Source organism: Rattus rattus, chromosome 3 (genome assembly GCF_011064425.1).
Source record: "Rattus rattus isolate New Zealand chromosome 3, Rrattus_CSIRO_v1, whole genome shotgun sequence".
Taxonomy (NCBI): Eukaryota; Metazoa; Chordata; class Mammalia; order Rodentia; family Muridae; genus Rattus; species Rattus rattus.
The window spans coordinates 187,217,020-187,240,656 of NC_046156.1; the positions used below are offsets into that span (position 1 = coordinate 187,217,020).

The 23,637-nt window shown below is 41.1% G+C and overlaps 1 protein-coding gene across 3 annotated transcripts in view; it reads right to left on the reverse strand.

Annotated features, from left to right (window-relative positions):
* Pde4d (phosphodiesterase 4D) overlaps window positions 1–23,637 on the reverse strand; it is a 798,677-nt gene that overhangs the window by 162,497 nt on the left and 612,543 nt on the right. For all 3 annotated transcript variants that reach the window (XM_032898910.1, XM_032898911.1, XM_032898912.1), the window contains exons 3-5: window positions 15,032–15,068; window positions 9,737–9,810; window positions 6,850–6,899 (exon numbers count right to left, since the gene is read on the reverse strand). In XM_032898910.1, the coding sequence (XP_032754801.1) occupies window positions 6,850–6,899; window positions 9,737–9,810; window positions 15,032–15,068 (161 nt within the window). The remainder of the gene's footprint in view (window positions 1–6,849; window positions 6,900–9,736; window positions 9,811–15,031; window positions 15,069–23,637) is intronic.

Sequence of the window (23,637 nt, forward strand, 5' to 3'; positions counted from 1 at the left end):
GTTAAATTTTCATTAAAGTTATTAAGCACAAGGCATCAGCAAGATTTTCAGGCACACCCAGAAAGAGCCCGCTGAGTGCTCCTTCTCTGGAGTGATGGGTCCTTTGCCACTAGATTTTCTCTTCAGGAAAATTTAAAAGGTGATACAACAAAGCTAGCGATGAGGGGCGGGGTTTTCTGATGATGGCTAGCTCTACTGTGGTCCTCATGGTGCTTACACACATTACAGCTCACTGTCTCCTCAGAACTCATGAAGCTCTTACACATGGATCTCTCTCATTTCTTGAAGGAAACCACGCCATATATATAAATTCTATATAATACTTTAAATATATATGAATACATAGTATAGTGTATTTTATGAATAATATATACTACACTTTTTATCACACACATGCATGGGACACACAAGCTAAAAAGGATCTAAATAATTACTAGTATCATTACTATCACCAAAAAAACAACAACAACAAAAAAAACCCAAAAAACAACAACAACAACAACAAAAAAAACCTGGTTCCTTTTCTTTAATAAGCTAAAAGTGTTTACACGAGTAGCCCACATCCTAAGAGAAGCCATTGTCCTCTCAAATACCTTGGCTGGTTGTGTTAACAATTTCTCAAGTGGACCTTCAGTTTTGCTTTGTGCTTCAGAACAGTGACAGCTGAATCTCAAGTTTCTTCTCACCGCATTTTGACTAGCATTTGGACACTTCACTTTTTCATCCCCTGCTTCCTGATGGACAGCATTCTATTCAGAGTAAACATCCTTTTCTTTGTGGGATCAAGAGTATCCAGGTTAAAATAGGTCAAAGTGGAACGGCCATTGTTTTTCTGGACCGGCACTATGTGTACATCGCTTTACGCTTGTCACTTTTCCTGTTCCCTCTACAGGGACAGAGGAGGCGATCCTACCACAAGCCCTGAGAGACAAAAGCCAAAGCCCATTGTTTTCGGCTGGCTATCCCCCTACCTGTAGGATAACTACTAGACGTTATCCAAATAGCTCTAACTGTGGAGACATTTCCAGTGAGAAACTGGGCCAAGATAGTTTGTGACTTTTAAGTCCATAATAGTCTAAAAGTTACCTGTTACTCAGAAATGAACATTCTTTCATAGTCATGTGGTTTCTTTTAAGCATATATTTCTTTAAACTTACTGAGGGTACTTATTCTAGTGGCTTGTTTGTTTGTTTGTTTGTTTTATGATTGGGGGTCGGGGGTTAGTACTTGGCCTCAGAGCAAGGATAAAGATTTATTTCCAGTTCAGCCACAAAGTAGTGTTTCTCAGCAGCCTTGGTTTTTCTCATGTTTACAATAAAGACCTCTAAATAGACTTTCTTCGGGGTTTATTTCTGCCTGAAAATTCTCAATTGGACAGGATTACATAAGAGAAAGAAAATAGCAAACTTAAGAAACCCAGTGCACGTGGTATGGAGAATGACAAGGTTCTGAGAGGTCCTGCAGATGAGTTTCTTAACCTTGTTTTAAAATGAAAGGAACACTCAAAAGTACTTTCTGTCCCCTCCCTCATCCTGACTTGGTCCCTACACTGTCAGAGCTTGGGCATTTTTACCTCTCTGCTGCCCTCTACTGGCTCGACATCCTCTTTGCTTCTGGTACAAGTAACTGGCTCCGGACCTGGGTTGGTCCACCTACTCTGAGTGATAGAGGAACCGCATGGAAACAAAGGCATCACTGAGATGTACGGAGTGAGAAATGACAGAAGACTATCGCAGTCCTGCGCAACCTCCACTCTCCCAGGCGAAAACAGGGGTTAGGGATAAATGGGAAACGTAGTTCAGGACTGACCAACAAAATACTCGGGGAGCCATTTAGGACCGGCCGACCCGACTTTACCCTTTATATAACTTACCTGCTTGCATTCTTGCCACGGTTCTGAATGCTAGGTACGCATATCTCCGTTCTCTAGTTAGACAATAAAGCTAGAGAGAATGGAGGTTCACACTCAGGCTCGAAACAGTGCACATCCTGAGGTGAAATGCCGCACACATCTTGCGGTATGCCACGCTAAAGGGCAGCATAGCCAGTTTATGACGAGTTAAATGTCCTTCTAGAAACTTTCTCTGTAAGGACTGTCAGATTATGCAAGATGCACGCATTCACCCCTCCTAAATGGAGATAATGACTGACTGACAGGTCACTGTGAAGTTTTAACTATGAGGGTGCGAAAATTAAACGTTTCCCTGGCTTTAATACTTAGCAAATAGAATGACCTTTGGAGGTGTTAAACATTCTGTTAGAACAATCCTTAGCAGACATAGCCACCTTCGTTCCTTAAATCTTTCATTTTGAACATAAGTCAGTCTGTGGATTCCGTTATGGAACTAGAAATCAAAAGTTCTTGAAAAAACAAAAACAAGCAAACAAACAAACAAAAAAAAACAAAAACAAAAAAAACAAAAACAAAACAAAACAAAACAAAACAAAAAAACAACCAACCAAGCAAACAAACAAAAAACCAAAAAACAGGGATGGAGAGATGGCTCAGCGGTTAAGAGCACTGGCTGTTCTTCCAGAGGTCCTGAGTTCAATTCCCAGCAACCACATGGTGGCTCACAACCATCTGTAATGAGATCTGATGCCCTCTTCTGGTGTGTCTGGAGACAGCGACAGTGTACTCATATACATAAAATAAATAAATAAATCTTAAAGTAAAAACACTATTAAAAAAGTTCTTAGACTTTAAGTGAAAGTCTACTTCACAAATCATGTCAGCCTGGGATCTGTGATGGGAATGAGGGACAAAGGGCACAGAGCTGGGACAACAAAAGGCTCCATCTTGGCAGGTGCAAGACATGCATCCCTCTGGGTCACTTTGGAAAACATCCACCCATTTTGCTTTTAGCACCCATGGACTCGTCTTCCTCTCTCTTTTCCTCTTTCTTCTTCCATCTTTTTGTTCCTCCCACTACTCCTCACTGTGGACTGAATAGGCAAGTGTAGCCCTAAAGTTCAGATTGAAGTCCTAAGCCCTGGTGTGATGGCATGTGCTAACCACGGGAGAGAATCAGATTCTGAGGACAGAGCCTCGTGAATAGGTATCGTGCCTTTATGAAGGGCCCCAACGTCTTGCCCCTGTCCACCATGGGAACAGTATCCAGAAAACAGCATTCTGCAACCAGGAAGACAGACCTCAGGAGAGTTCAACTCTACTGGCACTCCATCTCAGACTATAGTCTCTAGAACTTTTGAAAGATAAATGATACGATTTATAAATGCATATTCCAATGTATGGTGCTTGGTGAAACATCCCGAATAGACATAGTCACTTCTGCTTTCTCAAGGGGACCCTAGAAACTAAGGTTGAAAAGTATGCTGAGTGCTGCCTTTTCGAGGAGCTGTTCTATCGTAAGGATATAAACAAGCTTGACTCATATCTGTAGGGCATAGGGTTACCGCTTTACAGGCGATGGCATTGAGTCAGAGAACCAGATACAAAATCTACTTAGGGCCACACAGCTCTCATGAGACAAACCTGTGCTCTGGTCAGGTAGAATACCCATCTGTTCAATCAGGCACTGGGTATGCACAACGGTTGTCTTAGTCATAAGCGGGACAGCTCTAGGCGTTCACTGCTACTCCAAATCTTATGCAAGATTTCCAAGAAGACAGTTTGATCTGAAAGTGTCCCCATTGTCTTTGAAACAAAACAAATACATAAACAAAACCCCTTTCAACCCCTCCCAGGACTTCAGCATAAGAATACACAGGTTCTAACCTTACGCAGATGAGCCCTAGGGGAATTTGCTATCTTTTCTGGGCATCTCAAATCTCAGACAGTCAAGTATCAAGTCTTGATACCAGTATCAGCATTGTTCTTGTAGGTAGCTTTTAGGTTTTAAGCACGTACATACTTGTTTTTTTAGATTACAGAGAAAAGAGAACTTTCCCTGCCCACGTTCCAACCTTGGTTTTCAAAACTTGGGAAGTAAATGTGATCCCATTAATCAGTGTGTGTGTGTGTGTGTGTGTGTGTGTGTGTGTGTGTGTGTGTGTGTGTGTGGTCTATTGTGGTCTGTAACAGCTCAGCTGCTCTAAGAAGTTAATGACAGCTAATTAGTTTGCCATTCTAGAGAAGCCCCGGGTCACAAACTAGTAGGAGGTACAAATGAGGCCTTCTTCACCATAATTGCCTAATTCCAGCAGATAATGATTTCCTCTTAGGAGCATCAGGGGTTGTGTAAAAATTGCAGAGCTTCACTTGTTTGACCAGTTCTGTGACCTTGAGTGAATTCACTTTCCTTTAAGTCTGTTTTGGGCACCATCAAAGTGGTGTTGGGGAGGGGAGGCACACGGACCTCAGAGAAACCAAGATTGTTTGTTGGTCAGGAATCATTCCACTGGCACCCTACATTGCTTTGGGGGGAAGATGGTCACTCTACTTACAAAATAGACACATATACCCTCAAGATAAAAACATCAGAGAAGAAAAGAACATTGCCCAATTACGATTTGCCTAGTATGCATGGAAATGGGGTAGGGTAGCACCTCTCCAGAGGACTACACTGAGTGTCTAAGCAAAGTCCTCAAGTTCCGTGGAGTTGTGTGTACTAGGAAAGCCATGCACGTGTTCACAAAATATGCCCTCACCATCCTCAGGAAGTAGCATAGAAAAGAGGAACCCATGCCATTCTTCAATCTTTGTTTGGCCCAGTTATACTGAATCTGAATTTCTAAACAAAACAAAAGAAAACCCAACAAGAACAACAAAAAACACAAACAATTTGTCCCTTGGAGAATTAATTTTAGTAGGTAAGAACTTCTACTATTCTTTTGATTAAGATCAAGACCCAAAGTGGTGAACCATACACGTACTAAACTAGTACAATGTGACATCATCACAAGCAAATGACACAGAGAGACCAGTGAAGAGAGAACCAATATCTTAATAGTTATTAAAAATGTGATCCCCTCACTTGATGGAGTGCTCAAGAAAGAAAAGAACATTACTTTAGAATCATCTGAGATGTGGTGAACACAGAGAGCCAGTATACTACTGGTCACGACATAGTTAATTTTCCATGAAGTCTACCTTCTCTTCTCCTCCTCCTCTTCTTTCTCTTTAGATCATGGATTGGGGTTTAAAGACAATACTTGAACCAAAAAAAAAAAAAAAAGGTCTAACTTGGAGAATGTGCTAATTTTCTTCTGGTAATAATTTTAAAAATCATAGGTTTCCTTTTCCAGGAAATTATTTTAATGAATCAATTGAGGTTTCAAGTAACAATTAAATGAGCTCAATTTGATCTCAAGTTCAGCAAAATGAGATCACCATTCTGGATTTGGTTCAGTTGAGGTCAAATCTCAATCTAAAGTGGACTAATAGGATAGGGATAATTTTCTTTTTATGTCCTTTACTTCCTTTGTATTGTTTCCCCCCAACATCTGTGGGTTCTGTGTGTGTGTATGTGTGTGTGTGTGTGTTACTATAAACATGCATGTGTGTGTGTAGATATATATGCATGTGGAGACCAGACATCAATGTCTATATCTCTGTTAATCCTTCTTCATTTGATAGTTTTAGATAGAGTCTCTCTCACTACGATCCTGGGCTTCCTGATTGATCTAGGCTGGCTGATCAATAAGCCCTAATATCACTCTATTTTACTGTCCCAGCACTGGGGCTATAGGTGACTCAAACCACACCTAGAATTTTATGCAAATACTGGAGTCCTCCTGCTTGTGTGACAAGCACTTTATGAAATAAGCCACTTCCCAGGTCCTGGGTCTAGTTACGTGTGTGTGTGTGTGTGTGTGTGTGTGTTGTTGTTGTTGTTGTTAGCTCTCTGAGTTCCAATGACAACTAATGGAATATTAATAATTTTCCTTCTTACACAAAACTGAGCATTGATTAATCAGGAATGCATCATTTTATATTTTTAAACATTTTTTATTTTGTGTGTGTGTATGTATGTATGTATGTATGTATGTATGTATGTATGTGTGTGTGTGTATGTTGCTGTATATGTACCATGGCATACATGTGGAAATCAGAAGTCAACTTTTGATAGTTGGTTCTATTTTCCACCAAATGAGTACTGGGGTTTGAACTCAGGTTCTAGGCTTAGAACCAATCACCTTTACCTGCTCAACCTTATTGCCAGTCCCATTTCTTCTTTTTCTGGTTTTGTTTGTTTATTTTTGAGACAGTTCTCACTACGATGCTTGGAATAAACTCAAACTTGCTATGTAGTAGCCCAGGCTTGTCTTGAACTTGCAATCCTTCTCTCTTAATCCTCCACATATGAGTGTTGTAAGCAGTACCAGTATGTTTGGCTATGTGTTCCACTTTAATTAATGTTGCACTCAGACAATTCGGAGGAGGGTAACACAACAAAGATAACATTGTGTGAGTAGTCAACCTCTCTGGATACAAGTGTCTACAATGATGCTAAACCAAGCCCAAGCACAAAGTCACCTCCGTAAAAACATGGCACACCAGAAATTATTTCCCAAGAATGGCAGAAACACAAATCACTAGAGACAGCATTTCTCAACCAGTGGATGGAGACCCCTTTGAAGATGGAATGGCCCTTTCAGATGGTCACCTTAGATCACCAGAAAACACCAGTAGCAAAACTTAGTTATGAAGCAGCAATGAAAATAATGTTATGGTTGGGGTCACTACAACACGAGGGACTGTATTAAAGGGTCGAATCATTAGGAAGGTTGAGAGTCACTGTGTGAGACCAACGCCAACGAAGAAACAGAAATGGAGAACTTTAGTTCTTCAAAGCTTTAGAATCCTAGCACAGCCTGAGTGCCAAGAACAGGGCACAGGGCTCAGTACACTGACAGGAGATAAAGAAGCTCCCACAGCTCTCTTACCTGTGATGGTGGCTTTGTTGATGGATGGTTGGTTGCACATGGGTGATCTTCTGGCAAAGAAAGAAAACACAAAGTAGTAAATGTGTGGTGCTTTTGACCTCGGTTTCCTAAGTTGTTTTGAGTACGCCATTCTAGTCTAAAGAATTATTTTAAAGCTGCAGCATGACCCTAATGACTTCATTCAGACTAGCCAGTAAGGTTCTTAGATGCTCCCTCACTATAGCTCGGATTACAGATGGAAAAGGGCGAGAAAGAAAGGAAAAAAGGCAACTCGAATCTCACGGTTGGACATTGGGAAAGCGAAGGACACTGAATTAAACACACAGAAACTTCATAGGCATGTGCCTTGAGAGGACATTCTTATTGTCTGGCTGGGTTTAACTAAGTTAGGGTATGCAAAACAAGAGTGTGAAATTTTGCTCAATTTACAAGAGCTTTCCCTGGCTCGGTATTAGAAACTTATTTCTGGCATATAGTCTCGTGATTTCTTGTACATTGCCAGGAGTGAATGATTCCTTCTAAACTACGGTGTAAACAGAGACGGAATGTAAATGTTTTTCCTTTCTGCTTTGTTCATTGAGAAGCGTGTCTGGCACATTTGTCAGAGGAGTCTATTAATAGCTTGCCTAAACAGATGCCTTAGAAATTGTAGTGTCCTATAAAGCCATTGTACTTGAAGAGGTTCCGTTCGGTATTCTTCACTGCTATTCAGTTGCTTGATAGCTCCCACAAGATGACTGTAAAACGCCCTTAGGAAAATGCCTGCTGTGCCACTAACCTGCATTCCCTATTAAGGCCAGCACAATGCGTATAGTATTCATTCATTCAGTGCTAACTAAATTAAGTTGAAAAGAAAAAATCATTTATAAGACATCTATTAAACTACTTGGAAATAGAACTTTTTAAGGTTATTTCCTAAAACTGGTGACCTTCAAAGGACAGAAATCTTTAAAAATCCTTCAAGAAACACATGTGTTGCAAGATGACTAAAAAACCACCTAAGGGTGTGTGTGTGTGTGTGTGTATGTGTGTGTATGTGTGTGTGTGTGTATGTGTATGTGTGTGTGTGTGTGTATGTGTGTGTGTGTAGAGAAAGAGAGAGAGAGAGACAGAGAGAGAGAGACACAGAGAGAGAGAGAGATATCGGGACAGTCACACATATGTGCAGATTGCGGCTAGCCCTTTACGTTCATCCTGCTGAAAGGATGTGTCTCCCAACGGAGCTGCAGGACACCTGGGGAAAGCCGTCCTAAAGCTGTGTCAGCTTTGACAGGCTCCACTCAGCCTCCCAGCTGCACCACTGTGCTTAAGTTTATTGTTGTGTGTTTTACATTTGACTTTTGTATATGTTTGAAAATGTACCAAGATTTACATCTGAATATATGTGAACTTAATAAATGTTTCATTAAACAGGAGTTTATTGTTTTAAATGGCTGCTCCAGTCTAGGTAGCATGACTATGACCTTGCTAAAGGTTTATTATGCATACGTGACAGAACACGTTTAGGCTGGCATTGCTGTAGTCTAAAGTTTATTCAAGTAACTTATGTATTGATAAGAATTTTCAGTCCTTGTTCTGCAAGAATTTGGGAAGTAGTCCCTTGGCATGGTATTAGCAAATGAAGACTATGCTTTTCTATAGCTGTAGGGAACGAAATCATTGTCTTGACACGATTTATCTTTTCCTAGAATCAGCTCTGTTGGCTCACAGGTATGAACTTGACACCCGAAGATTAACAATAATACATAAATATCGACCATTAGATCCATGAGGGTGTTGGCATATCATTTAGTGAAGAATAAGCCAATCATCATCACTTCTGGGAATATATACATACATATATATATATATATGTATACATATATGTATATATACATATATACATACACATACACACAGATATATACATATATATATACATGTATATATATATCAAGACAGTGAGGTGATGGAAATTAACAGTGGGTTTTAAAAATGTCAGTAGCTCAGGCTACCCATCTGGGGTCAAGCTTAGGACAAATTCTCCCTCAAAACCTTTTCCAAAGAAAATAAAAAAGCACACACCCTCCTCAAAACGGGATGGTAAACGTGTACATGTTCCAGAGGTGCTAGAAGTGCACATCAAACAAATGCTGACCTTTTTAGAGCAGCAATTCTCAACGTGTGAGCCACGACTCCTTTGGCAACCCTCTTTCTTCAAATATAATTTTTATAATTCCTAACAATAGCAAAGTTACAGTTATGAAGTAGCTTGGGATAGAATGGGCATCTCTTTAGAGACACATCAGGTCAGTGTGATGCCCTCACACCTGTCAGATCAAATGTCACCAATTTAAATGCTGCTACCTAGGTGACAGTATCTGCAGGGGACTTAAAGAAAGTTTACTTCTTCCAAAGCCCAAGAAGCTGCTGGGATCTGTACAGCATGGTGCAGCTGGTCAGGCTCTACAGAAATTGCCACTGGCAAGGAATGGATTCCTCAAAGCACACCCTTGGGGTGCAAATGCCTGCAGACCTCTTGACTAGTTGCAGCATCTAGGGTGGTGATATGGTGTTAGGAAGGGAACTGGAAATACAGGTGTGGACAAAGTACAAGCCACGGACAGTTCTCAAAGCAAGATGAACCAGAGATGGTGCTGCGAGTGAAACTGACAGAGGAATGGTCCTCCTGGGTGGTTCTACAGAGGGCATCACCGCACTCGCTCTTTACACTTCTGTATTTCAAACCTCAAGTGTCACTGCAAAGTCATTATGGAAGAGGAAGTAGACAATGTATGTGGTAGGGCATACAGCCGGACAAGGGAGGTGATTCAGAGGTGTCGGATGTGTTCAGTGCAAGCAGAGAAGGCACTAAAGGGTCAGCAAAAGGAAGGGGAGGGGAGCTTACTTGCTGGGTGCGCGATCTTGCAAATTAGTTAATGCAGCAAAGTTGTTTCGTACAGTTCGCAGGCTGGCCAAGACCTATGACAAAAAAAGAGAATTGCTTAGCGTTCTTGAACTGAGACCAGTTAGAGTGCAACTGAACATGTTTTCTAAAGAAAAAAAACCATGGTGCTTGCAACTCAGTTTCATATACCATTACAGAATCTTCCAGAACTCAGTCAAATTTTTAATCCTGGTTATGAAATCCAAGGAGGTTAAACTCCAGCATTTTGTAGAAACCCCTCTCATATTATTTCTGGCAACAGTAGCAGTATTGTTTCCCCAATCCTTTAGTTTTCAATACAGTGTCCTCAGCAACGTGCATGCAAAACATGGTTGCATTTCATGCAACGATGAAATACTACAATACAAAGTACCATGAAAGTCTCAGTTTAGTGATTTAGAAAAAAAACCAAAAAAAAAAAAAAAAAAAACTAGTCTCCAAATCCCTTAGAAAGTTCATCAAGATTCCCATGATTGGGCTGGAGAGATGGCTCAGTGGTTAAGAGCACTGACTGCTCTTCCAGAGGTCCTGAGTTCAATTCCCAGCAACCACATGGTGGCTCACAACCATCTGTAATGGGATCTGTGCCCTCTTCTGGTGTGTCTGAAGACAGCAACAGTGTGCTCACATACATAAAATAAATAAAAATCTTAAAAAACAAAACAAGATTCCCACAATCTCAGGTTATCAGGCTAGTAAACCTTCAGCTGGTTTTCCATCTTCGGACAGGGCTGTGGTAGCTAGTTAGTCCACAGGTATTCTTGGCCTCTGGGGAGACTGTACACATTGTGGAATATAAGAAGTCCCCAGAAGGGGTGCTGATTGCAGGAAACACTAGTGCTGTGTACAAAGGGTACTATTCTGTACACTGTCCAGCATGAAGAAAGTGTTCAATAAAATGGTATTGAAGAAACGAATATATGGATGCAATATATCTGCATGTATGTGGATATGCAAGGAAGTAGATGTTCCCCAACCTCTGAAAAGCCCCTTCTTTATTCTAACTCAAATCACAGGTAAGAGACGGCTAAGGAATGAGAGTAAGGCATGGGGAGATGGTTCAAGAGCCTGCTGACCGTCGTGTGCTCCTGGAACGAACTACTTTCTTTAGGGGTGGTCTCTATAGTAAGATTACATGTGTCAATAAGCCCCCGGTGCCTGTTAAGACTTAACGCATAATACATAATGCATAATACATACTTCATATATCCTGGTATAAGTCACGTGTTAAATGCACACACTTGGTATGGCACCTTCTCTACCTCCATTTCCTTGTGTGTAAAAGAGAGTGCTGTCTACCCATTAGGGATGTTGAGACAGTTAACAGAAACTACAGGCTAACAGCAACAACATTGCTTAAGTAAAAAGTATGTGGTGACTGTGTTTATTATGGAAACTTTCATTTCATTGTCTGGCCCATGGGAAGTTCGCTTGACACTTATCAGCAGCAATACACAGAACCCTCAATTTTCTAATTGACCTAGGGGGTTTGAGAGCTGTGCCCTGAGTTTCTTCATCGGACAGTGGTCCAGATGGAAGCCACTCTGTGTCTCAGGCGTTTGTTTTTTGGGAGCTGATGGGAACTTATGCAAGTCAAAGGGAGTTGTTTATGCTCTGCAGCAGTGGTGACCTTCAGCGGTCCCCCTGAAGGAGCCGTGGTGCCTCCTAGGAAGTCGTTGGCTCATTATCACACACAACTCTGAAAGGTCACACCGCCTGTGACAGAGTATCCAAATAGCCAGCTGCTGACGTCAGACCATAGTGTCTTTCATGAGGCATGAAATTCTGAATGATGCAGAAATAAAAAGATTAATGATCCACTCATGAAATCACGACAGCTTAATTTGTGTTCTAAGATGTGAGCAGCAAACATGTTAGCAAAGTATTTAAGTGCAATTGTTGCATCAGCTGGCAACTCCCTATTCTAGATGAATATTTTAACCTCAGAATTTTGAGATCTTTAGTACAAAATACTTTTGTGTTTACCCAACAGCATTTGGCCATTGGGTAGTAGAAGTAGTAATTTAGTATTTCATTCCTGTAGGAAAAGTTTTACAGGTAATTCATAAGTTCATAATCACATGAAAAAAATCAGCCCATTCAGGAAAACATCAATTTATGAATGAAATCTTTTCTGTAGAGAGGTTTGTTTGGCTTTGAGATGGGACTCAACGTATAGCCCTGGCTAGTTTAGCACTCACTGTATAGACCTTACTGGCCTCCAATTCAGAGATCTGCCTGACCTACCTCTGGATTGCTGGGGTTAAAGGTGCTTACTACCATACCTGACCTATATGTCTGGTTTAAACTTTTGTTATACTAGTAAGGTATTAAACTGAATTTTTAGGGGTCTTGTATGTATATTTTACGCATTTATTTTAAATATTTCCTATCTTTTGGATGTTGAAGAATTTAAACAACAACAACAACAACAAAAAGGTTGTCAAGTAAATTGTACTGGGCTCCATAATCCGGATAAAATCAAATGATTGCTATTTCGGTTGACAGACAGGTGAATGGATTGGGGGAGGAACATTTAAGCAGTAGTTGAAGCATTGACATTATTCCGTTTCTTAACTTCATTTTGCTATTTTTTTTTTCTGCTTTACGTATTTACTACATATATAGGATGACACATTTCAAAATGAAACCGAGGGAAGCAATCTCTGTCAGGCTCTGGCTGCCTGCCTTTGGCCTGCTGACTTTTAGCCTCTATTTTTGCATATGCAATTGTAAACTTTGTTGTAGTAAAGGACACTGAGGACACAGGGGTGTGAATACTAGGACATTGTTTTGATTTGTGGAGGGATAAAGATGGTTTTCTGTTTAGGCGTTAACAATGTCTTCCACTCTGTAACTTAAATGATGCTGGCAGAAACGTAAATAGAAGTTTCCCGGATGACTCTGTCACATATGATGTTGCTCTGGGCCTGGGGGACTAACTCTGACATTCTCCATAGAAATGTCATTAAACTCTTCTCTTAATCACTCTTGTCCCTCAGGACACGGGAGGGAAGCAAGTCCTGAGAGAGGATGTGAAAAGGGGGAAAAGGGTTTACCAGAGCTCCTGGGTGAAGGGTCAAGTTCCTAGATTCACTTGTGTCCCAGGGCAGCCTCTGCCATAGACTCAGCACCAGGCTCTGCCGTGTCTGAAAGCCTAGAGCTCTCTGGCCTCTTTAAAGCTTATTATCACAGGGTCCCTACAGTTTCTTCTAGGTGGCTTAGGCTTAAACATTAAAGTCATTGCTTTCTCTTTTGCCACCTCTAGTAAATGTGTAATTGCCCAAGGTGACAAACAAACAAAGGAATGATGAAAAATTCTAAATCTTAACAATGAGCAGTGCTAACACTACAGGGAAATATTGTTCATGGACTAGGCCACAGCGTGGGAACAGCCATACACACAATTCTCAGGTTCTTGGGGATCCTTTCAAACATTTCTTAGCAGATAGGATTCACTGATGTTGGCAGAAAAAAAAAAATGCTGACTTCATTAAACAGCTGAAGCGAATGAATAAAGTGTTTTTCTAGGATCATTTTTTTTTCCAGACCATGCACAGCATAGGCCACTGGGGGGCAGTAAAACACAGACTGTGAAATACAGGACAGGGAGGAGATGGTGTGTCCTTGTGAGGTCAAAGACTCTTCAGAGTCAATTCAGGAAAAAAAAATGGTGGAGAATTATTTACAGGAAAAAAAGTTTCCTCTGTTAAAGATCAAACCTCCTCTCAAGTTATACTTTTATTAAAACACATGAAGTGATTGTTTCTTTATGTCAGAATGTTCTGAGTAGTTTCATAAGGACTAAGCCTAGCTAGAATGGAGCTATACAGAAGGTTGCTAGCCGTAATTCTTCCTGATGATACAAAAGTTGTTTTGTTTGTTGTTTTGTTTTGTTTGTTTGCTTGTTTGTTTGTTTTATAAAAGTGGAACCAAAGCAAATGAAAGAAGACAATGAATTTCCCCATTGCCCCATGGAGTCAGTTAACTTGGCCACAAGACCACTGCTATGAGGAGGAGCAGGAAGGGGTATGCAGGAGCTTAAAAATACATTGTTAATGAGCTACTCCGAATGGAACACTAATTCTCTATTGTGTTAACAGTAGCCACTGTATTTCCCCCATGAAACTCTCTAGATGTCATGGCTTGTTTGCTACAAGCAAGATAGCATGGTCGTTCCTGTATTCAGAGCAGCCATACGCCCTGCATCTAAAGGGGACAAGGATGTTGGTCTCTAGGGTTTGAATGCTTGTCATCAGAAACACGGTTAACCAGGTTTAGGTTTTAGAAGGCAGTCAAAACCAGTGGGACCGTGGAAATCAAGCAGGCAGCTGCAGAGCTAGCTTCCCAGGAAAGCTTTAACGTGTTTCTGTCCATCAGCCCTAAGGACTTTGATCAATTGCTACGTTCAAAGGGAAGTGATGAACAGTGGACATAAGGGACAGTGAAGGGGGAATTCCTGAATGCCTAAGAAAACACACTGAAAGATTTGAGCACAGAGCACAATCATCCTAAGATCAAATGTACAAACTAATTGAAGCTGGTACCCTTCTGTGGACCAGGGTATCTCAGAGATTTTATAAAGGTTCAGAAGTCCAAAACTTAAGAGTAAGAAAGAGTTTGGTACCTAAACCCGGTTATGATTTGGACATTAGTAACAGATCGATTCTGTAGGCTCTGTTCCGGTAAGTAGACCTACCCAAGATGTTTAAGGTCCCATTTCGCTCAACAAAACATTTGGTCCTTAAGCATTCTGTACACATTTAGGTCATTTTATCATCTCACATCTACGCCACGGAATTGAAATATTTTCTTCTCTTATGCAGGAAGGACACAAATGTGTGGCTCAGTTAAATCTTTGTGCAAATAGCCCACGTAAAAAAGGAGTAAATAAAGTATCAGGTTGAACTGGATTATTGAATTTCAAACACAGATCATGTACTAATTATACTAGACGTAATTTAATCCATGATATAGTCTCCTTCTGGTGCTAATTCCAGTTTAGGAAAAGAGGGACCCGCTGAGTACTATGTCCCTTAGATAACTTGTTATTTGAAGTACAGACATGCCTCGGGTCTAGCAGCCTTACACAAAGCACATCTGTAGGGCTAAGGTTACATTCTCTGAGCACTGACTTGCATGAGCTGAACAAGTCGCATCTACACAGGTGTGTGTAATGAAGTCACAGTGAGAATAGACCCTCCACATCAAACGTGTAAGTCCTTGAGAAGCCTACACACTTCAAGGTCTGCTTACCTGAGCAAATGGAGTCACAATCAAGTCATCTCCATGTCTGAAAAACAAACCAGAGGCAGAGTTAGAAGTCTCCAATAGTTCTCTGACCACTTTTGATCAATATTAAATGGCACAGTCCACTGCAGGAAATCCCACTGGGAATTACAGCAATTCCATCTTTATCTTCAGTCTACGTCCTTCCCAGCCTCTGGGTTGAAAACATGTCTTCTGGGATGTTAACCATTGTCCGTCTCCCTTGGACAAAAGAGGGTCTCCTCGGTTACCAACCAGTGTCAATGTTGCTTTTTAGGCACAAAAGATGCTGTAAGTAGAAAAGGGTTCTCAGTTCTGGGACTGCACCTTCTTCTAGATGTTAGCCAGGAATGCTGTGCAAAGAACCAGTGACAGAACTGGCTTCTGTGAGAGTCCCCTGGGCCATCTAACGTTTGTAGGTGATTAGCATCAAGTGATCTGTACGGTCATGTGTAAGCCTTGGATAGGCCAGGAGTCCTACATAACATAGGAGTGCATCATCCACTAATAAAAAACCCTACGAAACTTTTCAACTGACTCGTGTTCCAGCCACGGTACTTACAGGGGAATGTTACCCTGTGGGTGCTGTTGCTAGGGTAACGTCAGCTCCAGTAGACAAGGGATACAAGAGCAAGGTGTCAGTGCGACATGTCTTGGAGAAGCAGGGAAATGCAAGAAGTCATGTAGCATTCTTCTTGGAAGAAAGTGGGAAAGGCTGGGACCTGGAACTCTTTGCAGCACTTTTCCCAGCATCGTTAAGTTGAACTCACAGAGATCCACTTGCCTCTGCCTACTGGATGCCGTGATAAAGCCATGCCTCACCAAGCCCAGATACCTGTTATTTCTTAAAGTCAATCCTGATGGTGCATGTCTACAATCCCTGCTACTCAGGAAGCTGAGGCAGAAGGACAAAAACTCAGTGCCTAGTTGCAGTACAGAGTGAGTTCAGAGGATAGCCTGGCTGACTTAGCAAGATATTGCCTCAAAAACAAATGTATGTAAAGGTCTGACATATATTTCAATAGTTTACATGAAGTCTAGTGTTCAATCTCTAGTACCAAATACACACACACCACATACCACACACCACACCACACACACACACCCACACACACACACACACACACACACACACACACAGAGCCACAAACACACACATGCACACACAAATAAATAAAAAATACCCCACACATTTCACTAAAATACTTTTGTAAATAGAATATACTATTATATCATGATAATAATTGTGAATAATCACTATCAATATACAGCAATAATTAATATTTGTTAAGTGACTCACTGTGCAAAGAATTTCAGAGTGAGTATCTCCTGGCTAATATCTATTTTGGTTGAGGAAAAGGTGTCCCAAGAAACACACAAAAGCCTAGTCTGTAAAGAAATTTGAAGAGGATTCAAATTCAAGTCCTATGAATTTGGGGTTCTGCCCTTACCCATATGTGATTCTCCATCTACCACGCACTTACTGATGCCAAAAACACACCAGAAAACAGCACTGACGCCGTGGTATAGCTCTCAGTTCATGCAAATATCATTAAGCTGATAATCAGACATTAATACAGAGCAATAAAATAAAATTAAACAGCAAAATGCAAACAACTAAATGCTAACCCAGCACTGACTTCAATCCATCTCAGCCTTCCTGATGACTTTTACACCCCATAATCTTAAACTAAGTAACAGAGAAATTAGTAAAAACAAATCATTTACTTTTTGATTTAGAAATAGAGTTCTGGACAACAGTTAACTAACATGCTTACAAACTGGGCACAGGAGCTTTGAGGATGGCATATGATAGATCATTATATATTGATATCTATAAGTATATCATAATATATATTGTAAAGAGAATTTTTAAGCTCTTCTTTTCTTATTCTAAACACTTATTTTTCTGCTAAGTTTCAAAAAGTAAAAGTGACTTGGGGGGGCAGAATCCCATCTATCATGGAACATTTGGAAAATTGACCTATTTAATCTATTCTACTCTACAGGGAAACTTTTTATGAGATACTAACCCTGTAAACATTACATATGACTTCATATAATTAAAGAATACCATGTAAGGGCTGATGATATAGCTCAATCATTCTGCAATTGTTTAGCGTGTGTGAGGCCCTGGGTTCTACCCCAGCACTCCCCTCCTTGATATCTATATATCCATATATTTTTTATCATCTAACTTCAGAAAATGTTGTAACTTCAGAAAATACTTGGTATTCTATAGTTGAAACTTTACTTCTTGTTAACTGTTTAATAACTAATAAACAACACAGTCATAAGAATTCAAATAACTACATTATAAAGAAGCTGGGGCACTTGTCAAGTAAAATGCACCAAGGACCAATAGGTGCTTGGGGAGGTGCCTATTAGCACTCATCACTGGAGAAAAGCGAATTTAAGCCAAGATAGCAGCTCTCACATCTTACTTAGCTGATTTCATTTTCATTTTCAAGGCAAAAGATCACTCGTCTCCATGTCAGAGGCAGTGCAATGGGCAGAAGTGATAAAAAGGCAGAAGGTGAAAGATGTGTCGAGGAAAGATCAAAACTGACAATGAAGGAGAGGTACGAGGAATTTTGTGCACTGTCCCTGGGATTAGAGGTGGGTACGGTCTCAGAGCGAAGAGTAGGGGGTTCATCGAAAATTTAAAGTACTGTCCCTAAACACCCATCATCCATTTCTGGGTGTACAGAGAGGAAAAAGATGGAAACAGTGTGCCACAGAGATATCACAAAACCCACAATACACACTTATCTTAAGCATCCATCGTGAGGTGGAAATACACAGTATGCCTACCCCTCAGAAAACTACTCAGGTTTTAAAGAGGAAATCATTTGTTGTAAGAGATATGGATCTGAGATAGGCTATGGTTAGTGTTATACTGCATGGTGTCACACTCATGTGGACTCTAAAATAAACAAAACAAAACAAAATGAAACCCTGAACTTATAGGAAGAGAGTGTGAGGGGCTGGTTACAGAGGCCAGGAAATGGGGTTGGGGGTAAAAAGTCTTACGGGGTTGGGGAGGAGCTGGAGAGATGGCTCAGTGGTAAAGAACCTGCTCTTTCAGAGGTTCTGAGTTCAATTCCCAGCAACCACAAGGTGGCTCACAACCATCTGTAATGGGATCCGAAGCCCTCTTCTGGTGTCTGGTGTCTGAAGACAGATACAGTGTACTCAAATAAATTTAAAAAAAAAAATTAAAAAAATCTAAGATAAAACCTTATGGGGAATAAGTTCATGAAATTTACCGCACAGATTGTAGCCTATAACAAGGAACAATGCACAGAACACTTGAAAATGGCTGACAAGGTGATTTTAGATTTCCTCATCACAAAAGCAGTATCTAGATAATGTGATAGACACATTAATGAACTCAGTGGAATGTTTACACAGTTTAGACTCCTGTTAAAACTATTGTTGCCCATCTTAAACACAGACAACTTCTCATTTGCAGCCTGAAAAAATACAGTTAGGAACAAATTACGTGCCTGATCTTTGAATCAACACAACCAAACCAAACATGTGTCTGTAATCCTAGCACTTGGAAAGTGGAGGCGGGGATGGGGGATGGGGTGGGGATCAGGAGTTCACTGTACAGTACTCATAGCCAGTCTGGGTGACATGAGACCCAGTCTCAGAAACAATAAATACAGCAAGGGAGATGGATCAACCAGCAAAGCTAGCCTCACAAAGCTGAGGGCTTAAATTTGATTCCTAGAATCCACATTTAAAAAAAAAATCCAGGCGTGGTGGTGCATTCCTGTAATCACAGCATTGGGATGATGGATTTCTAGAGCTCACCGGCCACCCAGCCTACTGTATTTGCTGGGCTCCAGACCAGGGAAGAATCCTGTCTTCAAATAAAATATGGATGATGCTCAAGGAGGATACCTAAGGTTGTTCTCAGGTCTCCACTTATATTTCCTTCATGTCCACATAAATGTACCTGCACATACATGAACATGCATACATTTACATACACATACACGTACATACATATACACATACATACACACACACCCCACACCTCAGAAATCAATAGGTAAACACATAAACTCCAAAATATAAATCCTCAGGTTTTGCTTCAGGTATGCTTCAGGTCCTTATTAACAAATGCATTGAAGGCTGGAGAGATGGCTCAGTGGTTAAGGGCACTGACTGCTCTTCCAGAGGTCCTGAGTTCAATTCCTATCACCACATGGTGGCTCACAAGCATCTGTAATGGGATCTGATGCCCTCTTCCGGTGGGTCTGAAGATAACAACCATATACTCATTAAATAAATCTTTTAAAAAAAATCTACATGGATGACAAGACATAAAACTGAGACTTCATTAGACAGTATGAGCAAACATTCTGTGGTCTAATACTGAGTGTGTGTTGTAGAGGTTGAAATTTTGGCTTCGATGAGGAAAATACACGATACTGAAAAAGCTCTGGGGCAGTGCAGAAATAACCCACTCTCACATTTCAGAACAGAAGTTTCAAGCTTCAAAGGAGCTTAGGAAATGTTTGTGGACAAGAACACAAAGCACATCACACTATTTTGCTTAATAAAGACGGATGCAGCAGAGGAAAATTTCCAGGCGTGCTGATGTCACAGTTGGCCACGGGGGGCTGTGAGTTCTAGGCTGATTTTGATGTTCCCGACAGGAGGCAAAGGGCTAAGTACCCAGAGGGAAAGAGGCTACACAAGTGCCCTCACTCTGTGTTCTAGGAACAGGCCCTTCTTTCACAGTGTACGTTATTTGACAGGCCTTCCGTTTATTTTTAACGTCATTGGCCCTGTTCTCTTGGGTTTGCTCCAGAATGCTCGTCTGTGTGGGAGATTTATAGCTAGTGAGGGCCATCTCCTTAAAGGTCTGCCTGCAGTGGAATGAACCTATTAGGTTCAAAGGAAAGGCTTAACCAAATAGAGAAGAAGTTTTCTCAGTCTACTATGTGCCAAAGTGAAGGACACGTAGGATCTAATTCTCTGCATGAATGAGTACTCTCATAGCCTCACTCCAAGACAAGGAACCAGGACCTGAGAACCTGAGTTCAGACAGTTACACCCTTGGCAAATGGCAGAGATCACTAGTTTCCTGAAGCTAGCCTGGGACCTAGAGTTTGTCAGGCAGAGTGTGTTCATTAGTCCTTGTCAAAGGAGCAGCAAACATAGACTATGGAGAAGGGTTGAAAAGTTTCATATTCCTTTGGTTAACTCATCTTTTCCCTGAGCTTATGCCTGTGTGTGTGTGTGTGTGTGTGTGTGTGTGTGTGTGTGTGTGTGTGTTTGAGAGAGACAGAGAGACAGAGACAGAAACAGACAGACAGAGAGACAGAGAGAGATTCTCATGCCTTTAAAAATTAAACTGACGGGCTGTGGGCTGGAGAGATGACTCAGTGGTTAAGAGCACTGACTGCTCTTCCAGAGATCCTGAGTTCAATTCCCAGACATCTGTAATGAGATCTAATGCAACTGACTACACATTTTAGTCAGAATTGCTTTGTTAATATCATTTCCATGGCAAAATAAGCAGTCAGAGACTAGTGCTGGTCTCTCTGATGCTTTTTGACATTGTAATGAGCCTTGAAATCCCAAAACGTGGAGATGTGCTGTGTAGCTGAATTTGAACCTAGGCTTAAAAAACAAGCAAGCAAGCAAGAACCCACCAGTGTTGTTTTGACCATATTGTTTCCCGGTTCCTCATATAAATTTGGACTATCATAAGCCCCTCAGAAGTAAATACCAGAGTCTCTAGAAAAATGCTTCCCAATGGAAACGACTGCAGTCGTGGAAATAGGTCTCTGTGTGAATATGCCACAAGCAAACAGAACACAAGGCAAACAGACACCATGGGCTTTGGTAATCATACTGAATTCTGAAATCCTGCAAGTACCCAGCAGGAAGGAGCTGTGCGTGCAGTCTTGCTCTTCCTGGCTCAAACACAGACTGAGAGGGACTTGACCTACATGACCCCTACATTTGCCTCTTGCCTTTGCAGGGGGTCGACTTGCTATTCTCCTGTTCTACTTTTTAGTCTGCTCTGAAGGAGGGGGTTGTCTTGATGCCTGATGTGTGCTTAGTCCAGTCCTTTGCAGTGTATTTGGAGACAAAACCTCCATTTTGACCCAAGGTTGGGAAAATCCCGGAAGTCTCCAGGTGACTAAGGGAAAGCTGATACGGGGTCTGAGAGACAATGCAGTAGGGGATACAGATCAATGGAAAAGCCTCTTCACCAAACCCAGACAGAAGCATTCGATACCCCAGAACTCTGCAAGCAAAGCTGAGTGTCTGTTCCCTTGACTTGGATTTTCAGGAGCAAAATTATACTTGCAACAAGGCCTTTGTTCCCTCCGCATCGAGTATCTAAATGTTTCCTACTGCAGGGAGCTGAATGGTTCAGTGGCACTGCCTAGTAAATCAGGAACACATCACACAGCCAGGGATATACCTGAAGCTGTCTCCTTATATGGCACAGAGAATAGTATGGTGAGAGACTGAGAATGGTGTGCAGAGGAGCCAGGACTGACAAGCAAAATACATATTTCAAGTGAATGATATGTAACAGAGCAGGTATTTATCAATATCCGCCGCCTCTCCTCCTTTCCTGTCTAGGATTTAAAAAAAAAATAAAAACGAAAGTGAAAAAAAATTTTTTTCGTCTTGTTTTCATGGCTCTGCGTTGCCTTCAGAATGACACCCTGAATAGCGTAGCTGCTGTTTATACTGTTCAGCAAATAATAGAGTAAGTGTCCTCCAAGTGTATCAGCCAGTTTTATGTTCCCTCCCTCAGAGAGTGCTAAGAAATGCAGCACACTAGGTGGCTTCTAGAAAAACCAACTCCTCTCCTTCTCCAAGCCTGCCACCATCTAGCGCTTTCTGACCACCCGCCACCAAAAAGTAACGTTCAGAAAGTTTCCATTTCTTGATGCACTGAAGCAGGTTTTCACCTCTGACCTCTTCAGCGCCTAGAGAAGGAGTAGGGCTTAGAGAACAAGGGGAGAGCCACCAGCCAGAGGCCAGCAGCTTGTTCAAACCAAAGGTTCTTTGTAAGTTGAAGGGGACAGGAAGAGCCCATTGTTTTGGCTCTGGTTCTTCTCTGTGGGGCCATGTTACATGGAAGCACCATCTAGACTAATGGGTTGGCTTTTTCCCTTGAAGATGGTGTTTATATTTTCCCCGTCTTCAGTTAGCTGGTAATTTGCATATTGCTCTCAGAGATCCTGTTTTTTTCAAGAGGATACTGATAAATGAGCCAGCTCTTCCTTAACCAAGACAAACCTAGCTTGCTTTCTAGCAGGAATCTGACGGCTTATGGGGGGTGTCAGAGAATCATTCTCATTAGTAAACAGATTTTACTCCACATTTTAAAAACAAGTCGGTGCTACATTTCATAAACAGTGAGGTAGTAGTGTTATTATTCGATCAAGTGTTTAATTTTTTTTTCAAAGACGTGCTCAATGCCCAGTGCATGTGGCTTTTATCTTATTTTTGCTTACAAAGTTAATTCGTTACCACATTGTTTCCTTTACCTTTCTGTAACCTAGGGAGTCTTCAGTGACTGTTCTTCTCGGTTATCATTTTTCCACCATTAAAATAGTGCGCATATGAAGATCCAGAAGAGAAAAGAGAGTTGGCTCGGCGGATATGACCATTTTCTGTGCAAGAATGAGGGCCTACATTTGGATGCCAGCCCCCACATCTATATAAAGCTAGGTACAGGTAGTTGCCTGACTGTAAACTAAGTCTAGCTTCTGATGCAGGGAGAGACACTGTCTAAGGCAATACTGTAGGGTGATGGAATAGGACCAGATGCTGCCTGGTCTCTGCCCATGCACATACAGTCTATACATATATGTGCCCATACTTCATACTCACTCGCATGCTCACACATTCATACAAACCTACAAAATGAAGAAAACTGTGCTCTGAATTGGGCGCTACATTGCTGTAATCCCAGCACTAGGGAGGCTGAGGCAGGATGACGGCTATAAATTCAAGGCCAGCCTGCGTTACACAGATCAATCGATCAATAGATTAAAAAAAAGTAAAGACATTTGTATGTTAAATGCTTAGACAAATTCTCCTGGGCGTGGGTTAGAAATGCACAGAAATAAGACATTCGTAAGACAGTTTGTCAAAAAGGCACCTTTCTCTCTGATTTTAAGACAAATATTTCTCTTCTTCTAAGATTTTGGGAAATGCCTTCACTTTGTCATTGAAAACTGGGATAGACAGAAGCATTCGACACCCCAGAATGCCTTAAACAGTTTGTCAATTTGAAAACTTGCATCACAATGCAATAAAACCAGCCATCATGACAACATCTCACTGTATTAAACCTTCTCCCTGACTTTTATTCTGACCATGTTAAAGGCAATTAAAACATTAGGTTTGTAATTAAATTAAAAATATATGTTAGCTAATGTATTAAATTGCTTCGTTTGGAGACTAAAAGGTAAAGCTTAGTTTGCATTTTGCCGTTACTCACTTTTGTGAGGTTGTAATAAAATAGCTCAGTTATTGAATAAAGTAGAAAAAAAAAAGACTGACAAGACAGAAAGAAAGGAAAAAAGCTAGCCTGGCAG